The sequence below is a fragment of the Chenopodium album genome, chromosome 7 (genome assembly GCF_948465745.1).
Source record: "Chenopodium album chromosome 7, dcCheAlbu1.1, whole genome shotgun sequence".
Classification (NCBI taxonomy): domain Eukaryota; kingdom Viridiplantae; phylum Streptophyta; class Magnoliopsida; order Caryophyllales; family Amaranthaceae; genus Chenopodium; species Chenopodium album.
This window is the reverse complement of record NC_137840.1, coordinates 35,464,384-35,482,726: the sequence shown is the minus strand read 5'-3', so window position 1 is coordinate 35,482,726 and position 18,343 is coordinate 35,464,384. Positions and strand designations below refer to the sequence as shown.

At 34.7% G+C, this 18,343-nt stretch overlaps 1 protein-coding gene across 1 annotated transcript; it reads right to left on the bottom strand.

Moving 5' to 3' along the window:
- Nucleotides 1-2,347: 2,347 nt before the first annotated feature.
- LOC145640155 (uncharacterized) lies at nt 2,348-5,953 on the bottom strand. The gene is made up of 5 exons (XM_081691462.1): nt 4,570-5,953; nt 3,591-4,512; nt 3,095-3,394; nt 2,908-3,019; nt 2,348-2,824 (listed from the first exon to the last, which is right to left on the bottom strand). Exons 1-5 carry the CDS (start codon nt 5,951-5,953, stop codon nt 2,348-2,350), a joined length of 3,195 nt encoding a protein of 1,064 aa, XP_081547588.1.
- Nucleotides 5,954-18,343: the final 12,390 nt, after the last annotated feature.

Genomic DNA, 18,343 nt, shown 5'->3' with positions numbered 1-18,343 from the left:
TTATTGGCACGCTTGAGAGCTTGGTTGTCTTATTCCACACAAGGAGGAATCACAAAACGGTCCTTCAGTAAAAATAATTAGTTAAAAATATAAATCAGTAAGTAATCTATTAGAAGTAAGAGAGCGTCTAAGTATGTGTGTTTAGGCAATGACAAGGGATGTCTTAGGGATGAATATACTTACTCTTATGTCTTTAAATATTTTCCCTTTAAAATGCTTGTCGAATGCTTTCCAATCTTTTTCCCCAACTGGACAATGTGACTCCATCTTCGCAATCATACTAATGAATTTAACCAAAATATGTCCACCCTTCCTAATTGGCTGGCATAAATCATTGAATTCGACATAGTACTGGACGCCGTTATTACTCCATACGTCAATTGGCAGAATAATACCACTTACTAATGTAGTATTACCCTTGGCATCTAAATAAAATAACAAAATTAAGTTAAAAGAAATAATCAGTTAAGTGAACAATATGTTATAACAGAGAAGCAGATAAAATTTTTGCAAATACACACACACAAGCTAGCTGCAATTCAGTTCTGATGTTCAGACCCGAATTCAAAACTAAATTCCAAAACTGAATTCAGATTTGAATTTCAATTCTGAATTCAGTTATAGAATTCATTTCTGATGTTCAGAGCTGAAATCAAAACTGAAATCCAGAACTGATTTCAGATTTGAATTTTAGTTCTGATTTTCAGTTATAGAATTAGCATGTACTGAATCAAAAAAGAAAGCATGCTACACATATCATATGTGTGTCTCAAAATCTGATCTCATGATGCAGTAAGGAAAAATAAAAAAAAAATAAAAAAAATAAAAAATAAAAACCAAACAACCATGACATTAGCACAAAACACATATCATAGAGACTCAATTCAAATGTCAATTAGCATGTACCTCGACATAACAAGCATAATTTACTTGAAAAATTAATTATGCAGCTCAATACAAGTTTCAAGATATAAACAATTCCATATATCCAAATTTAGAACAAGTTTGACAATGATATTTAAAATACATATGCATGTGTAACACGTATAACACAAGCTAGCCTCCACCCCCTCCCCCCACAATAACAAGCAGCAGCAACATGGCAGGATCACACCACAACAACAACAAGCATCAGCATGACAACTTTAATAGAAAACATTTACCTATGGTTAGAACCTCCTCCTTGTCGTCAAAATCAATGTCTTTAGGCCAATCCGGAAGTGCTTTTGGTCGTAAGGACTTAGATTGTTTTGGGATCTCTTCTGATTCGTTTCCATTTTTTTGTCTTTCATGATTATCCTGTGGAGCTGTAGCTGAAGTTTTCACAGCACCTGTTTCACGGTTCCGGATTCCTCGTGTAGCAGGTTTTGGGCGCTCGGGAGGTTTGTGAGAAGTAGAAGGGGAGTTCAATGAGTCTGGTGCAATGGAATGTGAAATATTAGGTGGGACTTTTGCTGGGTATTTATTCTGATAACCTGATGTAGCTGCCTCTTTGACTGAACTCGATGTTGAACCAGGAGGATTTTTCCAAATGGATCCTAAACTATTAGGTGGTTATTGGTCAAATGTTGTAGTGGTAATGGGTGGAGAAAAAGGTCCCCATTTGACATCCTTAAGTACCTCATTCTGTGGTGACTTAGTAGCATGTTTTTTGGTAGGTTGTAAAACAACTTCAGTAGCATTTGACTTAGCTATGGTAGCAAGTATTTCCCTTGCTCTCTTGCTTCGATAAGTCATCTTTTACCTGATAAAACCATAAGACAAGCTACATTAGTTTGTCAAAACTGATATAAAGACAAGACATAAAATGAAATACAAACTATACTTCTAAACTGAAATACAAAATAAACTGATATAAAGATCTAAACTATGTATCTAAACTATATAGTTCTGAACTATAATCACAATATCACAATTACAGTGAGTTCATTACAAATAGCAACAACACTTAGTTTAATTACATTTTTGAACTGATGTAATCACAATATCAATGGAAAGTAAAGACACTATATATAAACAAAACTGATATAAAGACAAGACAATATATGTACAGCTAAACTAAACATTTAAACTGAAATACAAAATAAGAACAACAATAATCAATGCATCAGAGTTGAAATTCCAGAAATGAATTCCAGAACTGATTATTCCAGAAATGAATTATTCTAGAAATAAATTCCAGAACTGAATCTAGTACCATAATACTACTTAGTACCATAAAAACAGAAATTAAGTTAACAAAATGCAAACTTTGATGAATTAGAATAACTAAATGAAATATAAAAATACACACCCATCCAAATTTATGAACTCAAATCTATAATAAATTATAAAAGTTGTAAACAAATTATTCAGGTATATCAAACAAGTCCCTAGGCTTAGTTTTCACAACATGACACCACCCTTTTTGTATCTCATCCTCAATATAAAAAACATGTTTTGCTTGAGATGAGAAAACAAATGGATCATCACGCAAAAATCGCTCAGTGTGCATCAACTTTGAGAAATTGATACGAACACTTCCATTCGGATTTGTTTTGATACCCCTACGGATATCGACCCAATCACAACGAAACAATACAACCTTATAAGAACCATAATAATCTAATTCCAAAATTTCTTTGAGTTTTCCATAATATTCGTGACCCTTTGCTTCCACCATGATTCCTGAATTCTGAGTTATTCGAAATCGCTCGCGATCCACAATATCAAATTTGTAACCATTGATAATAACACTTTTCATCCTTTTCCCGCGGTTACTCAAGCCACCGGCTAAGGCTTTTCTTAACTTTCCTTCTACCGTGCTATCATCTAAATTATGGACCTATAATTCGAGAATAATAAAGTTAGAATTAGAAAGTTGTATAATATGAAAATAAAAAGACCCTAAATGTAAAAGCATATGACCTGGCTTTGCGACCAATCTGCAAATTCATCAATTATCCACTGATTTTCAATAGATTCATCAGCTTGACTTCCTCCAACGTCATTCTCTTGCCTCTTTAATTTTAATAACTCACTATCGAGATTGTAAATTTTATGTTAGTAACAAGTATATATTGGACGCTTTAACTAAACTCATAATGCTACTTACTTGAGCACCGGGGTTAGTTCATCAGAATGAAGTAAAACATAGCGATGAGCTTGCTTTAAACTTCTATCATCCAATCGGACATTTTCTTTCTTTCCAACAACACGACCACCAGAGTTATACAAATAGTTGTCAATGTTTGATACACCATCCTCATTCCTTCTAGGTCTATTGAACATAGTCTCAACACTTTCTAAATATCTCGAACAAAATGCAATTGTCTCCCACAAAAGGTAACCTTCCGCTATAGATCCTTCCGGCTGCGCTTTATTGCTTACATGAGATTTCAAAAAGGCCAAGTACCTTGAATTATAGTAACGATTTTGTATGTGAATGTGAAAGAATAAGGAAAATTATTATTTAAAAATTGAATAATACAAATAAATAGAATATTAATAAAAATAATAATAATAATAATAATAATAATAATAATAATAATAATAATAATAATAATAATAATAATAATAATAATAATAATAATAATAATAATAATAAGTACCTTTCAACAGGATACATCCATCTATAATGAACCGGTCCGCCTAGTCTGACCTCTTCCACTAAATGAATTAGTAGATGAACCATGATTGTAAAAAATGTTGGTAAAAATTCTTTTTCAAACTTGCAAAGAGTCAACACGAGCTTTGATTGAATGGTATCTAATTCTCTTGTATCTATAGTAGTTGAACATATCTTTTTAAAAAAGTCAGTTAACTCTTCAAGCAAGTCAATAACTCTTGTGGCCTTCGATGCCCTTAAAGCAACCGGGAGGATATCTTGCATGAGAATATGATGGTCGTGACTTTTCATATTAATAAGTTTCCGTTGCTTTAGATTCACACATCTTTGCAAATTAGATCCATATCCATCAGGAACTTTCATCTTTTTCAAGACTTTCAAAAATCGTTCTTTCTCCTCGTTAGACATGGTGTATGCAGCCGGCGGGATGTAACCTTGAGGGTTGATCCATAGATGAGGTTTTATATTCAAATTCTTAAGGGCTTCTCTGCCACTCTCATCATCCCTACTATTATCCATATCTAAAAGAGTTCCTAATAAAATATCGGACACATTCTTTTCAATGTGCATAACATCTAAATTATGTCTAAGAGGATTATGCTCACAATACTCTAATTCAAAAAATGTACTTTTCTTTTTCCAAAGAATATGATCACCATCGGGATCGCAATCATCATCAAGTTCATTGGCAGCTTTTTCCCCTCTTTTTTTAGGAACTTTTTTTGTCTTCCCGTATACATACTTTACCCCTTCTTGTTGCTTCAAAACTTCGGTCCCGCTGGAACGAATCGGAGCAATACCATATTCTTCTTTCCCATCAAACAAATTAGCTTGTGAACGATATGGGTGATCAATAGGCAACCATTTTCGATACCCAGGGTAGATAATTTTGCCACCAAATCTATCTGAATTAGTAGAATGAGTGCAAGAAGGACAAGCTTTGTAGCCTTTCGTACTTCAACCTGACATCATAGCATAAGCCGGAAAGTCATTAATAGTAGAGTGTAGGGCTGCTCGCAGTTTGAAGTTGCTTCCACTATAAGAATCAAAAGCATCAACACCTTCCCACAATAATTTCAATTCATGGATTAGTGGTTGCAAGTACACATCAATATCCATACCGGGACCAAATTTACCAGGAATAATTATAGAAAGAATAAAGGATGATGGTTTCATGCAAAGCCATGGTGGTAAATTATAAGGAATGAGGACCACCAACCATGTACTATAATTTGTGTTCATAAGACGATATGGATTAAAACCATCACTCGCTGAGCCTAATCTAACACTGCGAGGATCAGCGGCAAACTCTGTATATTTTTCATTAAATTTTTTCCAGGCCTCACCATCAGCAGGGTTTCGTAGAATCTTATCATCCTTACGATTAAAGTGCCATCTCATGTCCTCTGCAGTTTTAGATGACATGTAAAGCCTCTTTAATCTAGGGATAAGGGGAAAGTACCGCATTACTTTAGCTGCCTCGCCTTTCTTACATGCTTCTTTTCCTTTTTCATTTACATCACCCTCCTTTCCCTTCACATTTTTCCACCTTGATGTATGGCATATATGACACTCACTTTTATTTGCGAATTCGCCCCAATATAACATGCAGTCATTTGGACATGCATGGATTTTCTCATATCCTAACCCTAAATCATTTATTATCTTCATGCCTTCATAATAGGACGATGGAAACTCCTTAATATTGGGAAATGCGTCAATTAGAAGTTCAAGTAATTTATTAAATGACTCTGCAGACCAATGGAACATACACTTTAGGTGAAACAAATGCAATAGAAATGAAAGTTTTGAAAAAGTAGTACACCCCTCGTACAGGCCTTTGTCAAAAGCTTCCATGAGATTTTTATACTTTGCCTGTTCTTCATTTGAGAAAGTTGATTGATACTCATCATCTATCTCGCGATAAATCGTAAACCCCTCATCCATGTCATATGAATTGTCATCTTTAATACTTTGTTCATTAAATGATGGATCTTGAGTTTTGTCGGTTTGTGGCGTATTAACTCTAAAAGATGCTCTTAGTAACCCGTCCATATCATCTCGGCCTACTGCATTTACTTGATCATCACTTAGATCATAGGTCTTACTCCCTTCATCTTTACAATGAAATATCCAATTTCTATAGTTTTTATAAAAACCATAAAATAAAATATGGCCTCCAACTTCTTCTACAGAATTCGTTTTATTTAACTTACACTTATTACATGGGCATTTAGTTTCATGTGTATTTGGTAAAAGAGTCTCTTTAGCAAGTTCCAAGAAGTTCATGCAACCTTTAAAATAACCGGGATCACCTCTTGGTAAATCAATCCAACTAGTATCCATGTCTACAAAGAAGTATATAATTAATTGCTAATTAAAAACAATGACATTAAAAAAAAGAAATAAAAAAAAATCATGTTACAAGGATCCTTAAACCAATGTATAATAGGGACATCACTTTCACTAAGTAAATAGACATCCATCAAAGTTATAATATCAAGAAGTTTATCCACTTAAAAATAATGTAAGTAATTCAAGCCTACAAACTTGTTGAGGGGTGAAAGAAGAAAATTAGTAAGAAACATACAACAACCAAAATAAGTCATGCAAGTTCGATGAATTTCTTATTCAACAAACCACACTGGAAATTTACAAAACATGACTCCAAGGCAATAGGCACACGTTTTTTAAGTAATTAAAAGATAGTGTCACATGAAACATCCAATTAGGGAAATCTAATAAAGCCAACACAATTGAAATAAGTATATGACATACACGTACTAATCAAGCCACAATCTTTAAAAATGTATTCTAGTTTGAGCTAATGTCTAAGGTAGAGTGTACCTTCTTTTTCCGCAAAAGTAATTATGCGTTTTAAGCTACTGAACAAGGCTGAAAACAGAAAAGGTAGTGTTAGTAAGCTTTAACATAAGATTTTGCTTGGGTGGATAAAAAGAAACAACAAGATCTGTCTAATATGTAATTCTAGCTGTCTGGTGAGCATTTGAGCAATTGAATAAAGAATCAAAACTATGACCAATCTGGAAAACTAAAACAACAAGATCAGAAGGTCTAAGACAAATGGATACATGTAGATTAAGATTGGAGAGATAAACTTTACAATCACAAAAAAAATGCTGCAATCTAGAGATGATAACAATTTTTTTTTTTTTTTTTTTTTTTTGTTTTTTGGGTGAGCAGACTATATATAGAGAATTCACAAATTGGCTTTGATCTTCTTTAGCTATGCCATGAATTTTCACACCTTGAGCTCTTTTAAGTGTCGAGATGAAGTGGACTTGCTAACCTGATCTAATTTTTTGGGTGAAAAAACAAATTATGCTGCCAATATTCCCAAGTTCATATTGTTCTATTAATGCACAACAGCTTTAATGTGTAATGGCTAATTTATTTAGCTCTGACCAGAAAAATCAAAGCCTATAAATTTCATATCAAAAACCATAAAATTCAAAGCCTATAAAATTCATATCAAAAACCCATAAAATTCCAAACTAAAACCCTAAAAAACGACATAAAAATCATAACAAAAACAAAAAAAACTACTTACAAAAATAAAAAAAAACATGGAAACCATGGATATGTAATCAGAAACCACGAATAAAACAACATAAAAAGAAATTAAATTATCTAATTAAGGGCAAAAAATTGCCTCGCAATAAGAGATCGATTCTTGTTCTACCCCAACTCAAAATCAAAGACATGCAAAGAAGAATTCCCAATATTAACGAAATTTAGAGAATTGTGAGATATTAGGGTACCAAAAATTATAGATATATACCTAGCAACAATATTGTATAGCAAATTGTAAGTTGATACCTGAAATTATTGACAGTGACGAGCAAAAAACCCCCAAATTCCTTAAAGATTAGCAAACAAAATTGCAAAATTTGTCGCTGATGAAGGAGTCGTGGGTTGTTTAGAGGAGATGAGCAGCGCAATAGAGTAGAATATAGAGTGGTGGGCGGTTTAATTGGGAAATTTGGGGAACCTGCTAATATTTTCATGAAAAGTATCAAAATTGCGAATACTCACGTGCATAGCATGTGAGTTTCCCGACGCTTTTATGTGTCGATAAAATTTTCGACTCCAAAAAGCGTCGAGAAAAGGTGGTACCAAAATCCGTACACTGACGCCATATCAAAGGCGTCGCAGCAAAAGTGTCCAAAAAGTACGCTTTTTGTAGTAGTGAAACCGTTCACATGGTGAAGGTTACACCCCTTAACGATCCAAGAGATCGTCAACTCCAATAGGTCTGGAACCATGACTGGTAGTTCGGGGATAAAGGTACAAATCCAACCTAAAAGAGATTGAACCTGCCCTAATAATAGGCCTCTACTTTATTCTGATCATATTCATGTGCGCTTTCTGACTAACATGCAATCAATAGATTAACCCTAAACCTGTTTATCTATGTTGGTTGAATTTAATGCACAAATAAATCTATTATTGGCGATCACTTGAATTATAATCAAATTAACCCTAAACAAGATTATTAATTTTCTTATTAAGCGTGATTACAAGTACAAATTCCCTTTAAACATGCATAAAAAGCGTGATCAAGCAATAACAATAAATATCAAGCAACATAATAATCATAATAATAATCATAACAATTATTAATCGTAATAATTAAAATTATAATAGTCATAATAATAATAATAATAATAATAATAATAACAAGTATAATAATCATCATAACAATAATTATGACAAAAATAATCATAATCATGTTAAAGCATAATAATAGCAAGATCCTAGGCATGATACTAACAAGATTAATAACAAACCCTAGCATGTCACTAAACATATAAAGATTAAAGCTTTAACCCTTACATACTAACCATCATAAATATTAGGAAGAACATAAAAGGCATCATATTTTTAATCATACTTGACATTATATTCTTTACCCTAGACATGATACTAGGAAGATCAAAACGCCCTAACATAACATCAGGAATCATAACAACAACCTAAGCATGATTTCTACATCATAATAACAATGCAAACAATTAAAACACTTACTTGGATGCCTTGTACCTCTTTCTAATAACAAAATACACGCGTTAGTAACTTCAAGGAAAATAATAAAATCAAACAATTAAATTAAATAATTGAAAGAGAGATTTGGGACCAAACCCTCAGAAATTAAAACCTTTCACGTCTAGGGCGAAGGCAACTTCGAATAATGCTAGGTGTATCTAGGTCTTGTGAATGCGGAATTTTGTAAGAAGGGGTAGGTTTAGAAAAGAGAGAGAGAGAAGCTTTAAGCTTAGAGAGTTGATGATTGTAGACTGTAGATTGTAGATGAGAATTGATGAATGAAAACGGAGTTTTTAGAAGGCTATTTATAGAGAAAATCAGCTAAAAAGATAGAAAATCGAACCAGAGTTCTGACGCGAAAAAATGAGGTTAGCGCCAGACGCTGACATTAGCGCCATGCGCTAACTCAAGCGCTAGGCGCCAAGCTTAGCGCCAGGCGGTAATGCTGGCGTTTGGCGCTAATTAAATTTTTAACGCGTTTTCTAAAATCAGATAGAAATTAACCGTACAGGAGGATAAAATCGTATTTTCCTCAAAAACATTCTTTTATTCCGATTTAAACTCTAAAAAGTCAACAAAAGTCAATTTATCAATGCTAATTGAATTAGGAATGAAAAGAACCTTCTAGCAGAATCTAGAAGACTAAAACCATTCCTAATTGAATTAGGAATGATAAATCCATATCAGGGCCCCCCATATCATTGGGCCGCATATAAGGCTCAAACCGGGCCTAGTTTAGTAATTTGGCCATAACTTCCTCAATATTCATCGGAATTGGGCTTATAATATATTGTTGGAAATATCTTTTCAAGCCCTATCCAACTATACTACTATTGGACCCATATCATGGACCAAACAAAATAGATTGGTTGTTTTCTTAAAATAGGTTTTCAAAAAATAGAGAGAAGAGAAAAGAAACTAAAACTATCCGCAACACTAGACTTTCCACACTTTCACTTTATTCGATTATGATTCGACGTGAAAGGTACTCATCACCGGGTTTGGTTTTGGGGATACACAAATGGGTGTCTATAGAAGCCCCCACTTTGACTGAGTTTGGAGAAACGCAAGTTTCGAAAACAAAAGTCAAAGTATCGATAGGGACAGAGAATGATTCAGAAAGTTCTGCAATCCTAAATCATTCTTGTAACGCCGATACCTGCAAACTAGCGTTAGTTAAAGCAGATAAAAGAGTTAAGAAACGCGTATCTTGCACCGTCGAGCACATGCCTATGAAAGTAACTGATTTGCTGCTATATTTTGTACTTTTGTATTTTTGACGACCTCCTACAAGCTAGAGAATGCCGCCTGAAGACTGCCACACTTTTAACTGCCTCCAATTCCGTCATGATAGACTTCTGCAAGCTAGAGAACCCCATTGAAGATTGCTTCGCTTGAAACGACCTTTTAGCACTTTTGTGACCATCTTCCGCAAGCCAGGGAACACGATCGAAGACAACTTCGCTAGAAATCACCTCCAGTTGTTTGTGACAACTCTCCGCAAGCTAGGGAACGCTGCCGAAGATATCCTCGCTTGAAGCTATCCTCATATGTTGCGATAATATTCCAAAGAAAATTACCGAAGACCTACACTTGTCGATCTTTAAAAGCTCGCTTGAACTTTGCTTCCGTTATGCCTGTACATCGGCGCTTTTGCTGTTTTTAAACCTGTATGTCGGTGCCTTTTCCTGAATAAACCATTATGTCGGTGCCTTTTGCTGAATGAACCAGTATGTCGGTGCCTTGCGATGAACCAGTATGTCGGTGCCTTTTGCGATGAGTCAATGCTTAGGCGCTTTAATCTAAGTGAGACGATCTTTTATCAGGTCGATCACTTTATGTAATTGTAATCAAGCCGATTACTAACAGTCATGTCGAATTTCTCAGAGGGGCTAATTAGCGTACCAAGGAACCCAAAATATATTGCAAGAGGTTGGAACAACCGTACTGAGTGGCTGAACAATCTGGCGCCGCTGAAATATTTCCAGCGCCGCATATTTGGCTGTAGCGCCAGACGCTAGTGCTAGCGCCAGGCGCTAAGCCTTATCGACTGACGCCAAGGTCTGACGCTTGGCGCTAGAGTCGGGGTTTTCCTTAAATACCCTTCTCTTCTTCATTTCTGCTGCTGCTGCTCGCGTTTCTGCTCGAGAAATTCTCAGAACTTCATTTGATTCGTTCTTGCTCGTTTCTCAACCGAATTCGCTCAAATTTGTTGCAAATAAAAGCTTATTCCATCCATTTTCCCGATCTATGTAAGTTTCCTTCAAACTCACACTGGTTTCAATGAATTTCGCATGTATTTGTTTACGAATTTCTTGAAAATTTGAATTTATAATGCTAAATTCACTTTGTTTGTCAAATTTTATGCCATGAAATTGCTTGATTATGTTTATATATTTCTTTGGGAGTAATTTGAGACTTGTTTGACTCCATTTGGTGAAGAAACGATCGAATCACCATAGTTGGACTTCTTAAGGTCAGGAAGACAATGTGGCTTGTTCTTGATGTTTTTGCTAGCAATTCTTGTCCAATTTGTCACAATAATTACTATAGTATTGCAAGAAATTGTTTGATTGCTTGAAAAATGCTGTATATGCTCAATTTGAATTTGTACTCAGTTTTAGTACTACGTACTCTGTTTTTTTTTTTTTTTTTTTTGCGAACATAGTATCATGCGGATAGGCGAACTTTAGATACTATAGAACCTTAATTTATGATGATTCTTCACAATGTAGCATGGCTAGACAACGAGGCTCTGGTTCACGGTCTCGAGACGTTTGACGGGAGCATGAGCCTGTAGAGGACGACGCTGATCCGTCCACTTCGCTCGGCCGACTCCCTGAGTGGGATGAGCGGACCTTGTACTTCTCTCCCGTCCACCACATCTCTAAGAGGGTGAGACCGGGCATCACAGTTGGGAGGACACATTGTCATGGTTCTGGTTGCGACGGTTTGGGCGACCTGTACAAGATGTACATCGCAAATGACGATGAGACGAGACGTCTATGGGAGTCTTGTGGACTGACTGCACTTTTTGAGACCTCAGAGGCCATGATTTCCTCTAGCAAAGGTCACCATGTAGTCCGTGCTCTGGTGGAGTTCTTTTGGGACACCACCAACACTTTCCACTTCCCTTGGGGTGAGATGATGGTCACCCCGACCGACTTCAGTCTCATTACGGGACTGAAGTTTACCTCTATGGAGCCGCCGTTCAACAACGAGATCAGCGTCTTTTCTCCCGAGGTCGAGGAGCTGTTGGGTCCGATTGGTGTTCAGGCTTGTGCTGAGGTGGAGTCCACTCAGCACGAAGGGGATCCGCCGCTCGACTCTAGCAGCGGCTTTTGATGATGGTGCGACTACCCGAGAGTAGCGGGTGCGCATCTTTGCACTTATCTTTCTATCAGGGACGTTCTCCCTTGACAAGGGTAGTAGGGCGCTGCTTTACTACCTTCGTGGTGTTCGTGATCTACACCGGATCGGGACTTACACCTGGGCCAGCTTGGCCTATGCTGATTTCATCCGAGCGTTGTGGGACTCGTGTCGACATCGGTTCTTTACAGGGAACGTTGCTTTATCTGGCTTTTAGAGGGTCGTAGAGGTATACTTTATTTCCTGTAAAGTTTAGCTCTAAATTTTAGTTAGCACTCGTTGATAATTTTAGCCTTTTGTAGATCTGGTTCTACGAGTACTTTCCCTCAGCTGCGCTGGCGAGACCGTCACCGCGCAGGTTTCCAGTAATGCTTCCTGGGGAAGCCGCCATGTGGGGATGTCCACCGATTATGTCCGGGATTGGATCATCTCGGTATGGTTCTTTACATATTTGAACATTTTGTGCAATTACTAGATATATCAAGGATCACTATTATGGAGATAATAAGTTCGTTCTTTTGGGTCGTCATTATCTGTTGCTAGACTATGATGATTGACCTTTGGGCTAGTTAAATAGTCCAAAGCTCACTAGAATGGATCCTATGAGGTCACACAACAAAGGTATTGGGTTAAGCAAGTTAAAGGCCCATTTATGGGCCTCATGAACAAGTAACCAATCATGAATTGAATTGGGCTAGTATAGTTAGATTAGAGTTAGGATTTGGGCTTTGTCATGGACTCTTATTTAGAGATGAGATCTATAAATAAAGTCCATGCCTAGGGTTGTATGACATAACACAATTAACAATAAATTGTGCACCAAGCAACCAGTAATCCAAACCTCTCTCTCTCTGTCTGTACCACACGCCCATCTCCTCCCTTCGTGGTGGTTCGTGATTTGTTCGTTGCTTGTTCTACTCCATAGAAGGTCAATTGAAGGGTTCAATTGCAACTAACTAGCATTAGTGGAGGACTTAATCTGTGCCTGTGGACCAAGTAGAGGAATCACGCTTGAGGTTCTTTGTCTCCCTTGTCCTTGTTCGATCGCACGTGGAATCACGCTTCAAAGGTATTAATTCTAATTCTTTATGTGTTATGCATGATCTTGGGATTAGGTGCTATATGAATATGATTCATGTTTTCCGCATTCGTACTTATAAACTCCTACAGTGGTATCAGCTAGCCTATGCATGTACATATATTGAATATTAATTCTTTGATAGTCCACAATTTTAATTCAATTAGGAGGGAGAATAATTTAATTATGGTTCAATCTTTATATTAAATGAGATTTAATTTTTGGAATTGTTTAAATATGATTTAAATTGCTCAATTTTTCTAGCAAAATTCGATTTAAGCCCTAGAATTTTCGAATATTTTGATTGAAATAAAGCCCTAAATTTTGATTTTGTGCTTAATTTTGATGATTTTCGAACCCTAGATTTGAAATTGAATTGTGAATTTGATTTCAAAATTGAATTAGGCATAAATGTTATGTTTTAATTTGAAAGACCTAATTTAATTTAATTTTACAAGAGTTGTTAAATTAAATTAAAACTCTCAAAAAAAAAAAAGGAAAAGAATTGATTTTTGGGAGGGGCAGCCGTGGCTGGGTGGTCGGATCACCGTCAGGTGGACCACGACGGCTACCCAGGTGGTCGAAAGGGGTAGTGAGGGCAGCGGAAACTGGCGGCAGCATCAACAAAGTGCGACAGTCAACTGCTGGAGCGAGGCTGTGGTCTGCTCGTGGCTGGGCTCCGGCCTAGCTGCGATGCGTGGACAACCCTCAGACAAAAGCGCCGGTGTTTAACTGGAACTGTTCCAGTTAGGGTGAAGGTGGCGCCGTGGCTGGGCTTTGTTCCTAGCCGCGGTTGTGCGTTGGTTTCTGGCTGACGTGCAATGACGTGGCAACATATCATTAAAAAAAATATTGTTTTATTAAAATTATTTTATTTTAAAATATTTTCAAAATAAAATCTGATTTTATTTTGAGGATAATATCAAATTTCAAAAGTTGATTTTTGATAATTATCCTTAATTAAAGTTGTTAATTTTGGATAAATTTTGTTAAGATAATTTCAAATCTTAAAATTTGTTTTAATCTTTGAAAATTTTAAGGATTGTTAAGCAAGATTCCAAAAAGATAAAGATTGATTTAAATAATATGATTATCTCATAATTATTTTGGATAATAATTGAATTAAAATTATGTGATTGGCTAGCAATTAGGATAGAATCTCCTAAATTAGTTAGGATAACCATGGAAGATAAATATGATTTATCTTTCATAACTAAAATATGATTTGATTCTATCTCTTACCTTAAATAAAATATATGATATTTTATGATTGGTTAGAAATAATATGGTTATTATCTAATTGCAATAATAAATTAAAAATATGAGATATTTTATGCCATGTTTCCTCAATTATGATCATTCGATGTTATAATTTAGGAAAGCATGATGAGTGATTTATTATGTGACACTTTATAATATATGATATTATTTATTGCTATATATAAAGACTAGTATGGCCCATAGATTCTAAATACGATCTGTGCATCGTTTCGTATTTTTGTTATCTAAATACGGTCTGCGTACCGTTAAGTATTTTTGTAATTTATTTTATTTATTTAAGTAGTAAATAGAATAGAATAGAATTACAGGTTGCAGTTAATCCAAGAAATCCATGGAGTGAAGGCTCAAAGGAGCAAGATGGATGAGATCCATGAAGGTTCAAGTGGGAGCTTTTTGCTTTATTAGTTTTTCTTAGGATTAAGGGGTCATACTATGTCATGTTTTACTTATGCATTAGTAGATTATGCATGTTAGATTTTATTTATGTTGATTGATGATGCGTTAGAGTTCACTAAATAATCACAACATAATAAATCTAGGTCCCAGTAATATTGAGGTAGCTTTTCCAATCAAAAACCCGATGAAACCTTCGATATTTATGATGGGTCATGCTAAAGCTGGGTGTCATATTATATCTTAAGGGAGTGGGGGTAAAACAAATTTTACACTTTTGATTGGTTATACTCAACGAGGTTACCTAAAGAGTTTAGAACCTTGAAGCTAAGGGTAATAATTAAACATGTGATGGGTCATTATTCAACCAAGAATTACAAAGAGTTGTAATCAGTAAAGAGTTTACTCACCTTGAAAATGTAATGGTTTATGGTAGGGCTAAAGTCCGGTCAATTATTGCACAATTAAAGGATCTTGGAATCATTTTATTCAATACGGATCAATTAAAATTGAATAAATGCTTTAAAGTTACCAGTTTTATAATCGCTTATGGTACTTTAAATTTTATTAAACATAATTGAATTTTGTGTTTACTTATAAGTAACATGTCGTTCTAATTTTATTATTAAATATAATCTCCTTGATTGGAAATAAAGTTGAGAAACGTTCTCAAAAAGTTAAAAGATAATCCATAAATCTATATTCCAATTTTGCTAAGATGGCTCTAAAAGGCAAGTTTTAGAAACCTATGTCATATGTCCAAGGTTAGTTTTATTCAAAATGTTTGAGTAAAATGCCAACACATCTTCATTTTGAAAAGTGTTTCAAGGGATATAATGAGATGGGAGGTACGAACCCTCTAAGAGACAAGTACAGAAGTCCAATAAAATCTCTTATCTTCAATATGATTGAATTTAAGAAAATGATTGGAAATCTCTATGATCAAAAGTTGATCAAATGACGCTATTCTTCATCCACTTTATATAAGAGTTAAATAGTTGATTAAACTCTAATATGAATGATGATTGAATAGACTTAGCAAAATCATGAAATGTGCTTAAAGTAGTTAAGCAAAGTATCATTTTGAACCTAAGAGAAGTGTTCTACGTGGCTCAAATGGGAAAGGTTTAGGAATATATGAGGATTGCATAAGAAGTTATAGGCCAAGAAATGCAAACAAGTTGCTACTTCTCAAACCTAGAACTGCTTACATGCTAAAATTTGTAATGAACAACAAATGTTTCAAATTAAATGGACCAATTCCAATTGATTAGAAACTACCTCATATAGTTGGAAGGTAAAAGAATGGAAATGTTCCAATTTAAGAAGTATATTATAGAAATTGATTTAGCACATTACTACTTCTTGGACATATGATGTCTTGTTTAGTTCTCTCTTATTGAGAATGAGGTTGAACTAAATGAAGAAGTATGACTAAAGGAGAAATAAATCTACAAGTTTAGAAGCAAATGTTGCTACTTCACAAGTAGAATCTACGAGTTTAGAAGCAAAAGTTGCAACTTTACAAGTAAAAGCTATATTTCACCTTACCTTGTAATTGGATAGAATTAAATAAATGTTATTCAATTTTGCCATTATGAAAACACCATTCAATGTTAGTAATGACTAAGCATCAAAGATTCAAAAAAACGTGGAATAAATGTTATTCTATGCTTCATTGAGTCCTAATGTGTTTTGAGATTGCTAAATAGGTTCAAAGTTCTATATGATAGAAATTATTAAACCATTTCTATATATATAAATTGTCTCTAAAATGTCAATTAATTCGAATGAAAAATGAACATTGCATGTGAAAGATCCAAAGGGATGGACTTTCAATATCATTGGATTATGAATCCATTGATATATGTAAATATCATTCTAATTTGAAAGTATTGACAAAGTCACCATTTAGAGAAATGATGATGAGAACCCAAGGTCGAATACGTATCGATGTAAGAAAACCAAAGGTTCAAAGGCTAGAGACGGACAATGAAACTTCATTTGTGATATGATCACATGTGCTTAGTTGAAGCATAAGAGTGAAAATTTTGAAAAGTTCAAAATGTTCAGTATGAAGTTCAGTATCAACTTGACAAGATAATGATTACATTACAATATGATTGTGATTGTGAAAATTTAAGTCAAGACATATACTTGGCAACACATTCAAAGTATTGCGATATGATCGTAATAATGAGAATTTAAGCCAAGACCTTGATGAACATCCAAGAGTTGTGAAATCGTTTTACGACAAACTCCGAAAGAAAACCTTGTGAAGTGTTTATGAAGGGAGCTATCAATCTATATAAGATATATTTTGTTAATGGATGAAAATTACCTATCTTCCAACCATTTTTCAAGGGATATACTTTTAAGATAAGCTACAAAACTAAACAAAGAAACATAGGTCAAATCAAAATGTAGCAAAGGTTTCATATGTGATATGGATAAGAAGAGTTCTTATAAAGTCTTTCCACAAAGCAAGGAATAAAATTTGTATTAAATCGTTTAATGCACGATCAATTCCTATACGGAGCACAGGTACTACTACACAAATCACACTTAGCACAAAATGTTTGTTGCTCAAGTAGGTGCCCTTATGGAAATTGTTCCAAAAGGTCAAGTGGGAGTAGTATAAATCTCAAAAGAGTTCGAGAAAAGCAACAAACAAACATGGTTCAAACCATGGTTGGTTCACCCTATGCTAAAAGTGCCTCCTCAAAAAGGCAAGTGGGAGTACAAGAATCTCGAAAAGTTCGAGGGCCTTGAAAGAGTTCAAGAAAAATGATTTCGAAAATCTTGAAGAAATTCAAGAAGTAATCGAATAAAAGCAACAATATGAGCATGATTCACCTCATGTTACAAATGACAACGCGTGGTCTCATTAAGTGTAATGGGAATAATAACCATGTGTCGAAGGTAGTACATTCCTAGTGCAAATCCTCTATTGTCGTTTCTCATGGAAAACTAATCAAAGTTGTTGTATGAGTTTCAATTGTTGCATAAAAACCCACAAAGATGACTAGCATATGTAAAACTTAGCCAAAGAAATATGATTTCATATTGACTAGGAGTTCTAAAATATTCATTTTGGAACATGATGATAATGCAAGTAATAAATATGATTTGACAAGTTATGACTCCAAGTGGTTTAAAAACCAAGAAATCTGAAATAGATTCCAAGTTTGTAAACAAGTATATGACACTTGAATAATTTGCTTAATTGGATGAGACCCATTATAAGCAAAACAGACAAGAAAGAAAAATGTTTTCTAAATAAAGCAAAGACTTGTTAAAGGATTCAACAAATTCATAGTATGACTATGACTACGATGAAACCTTTACATTAGTCATCTTACAAAGATCTATTAAAGATATTTTAGTGATTTTTACCTTATAAGATTTGGTAGATGGATTTCAAAACACTTTCTTGAAATTGTTCATGAAAGAAGATCTGTATACGATACAATCAGAATGGCTTTGAAATCGTTTGATGTTCTCGTAAAATGAAGAAAAGGTCTTGTGTGTACAAGATGTTTAGTGGG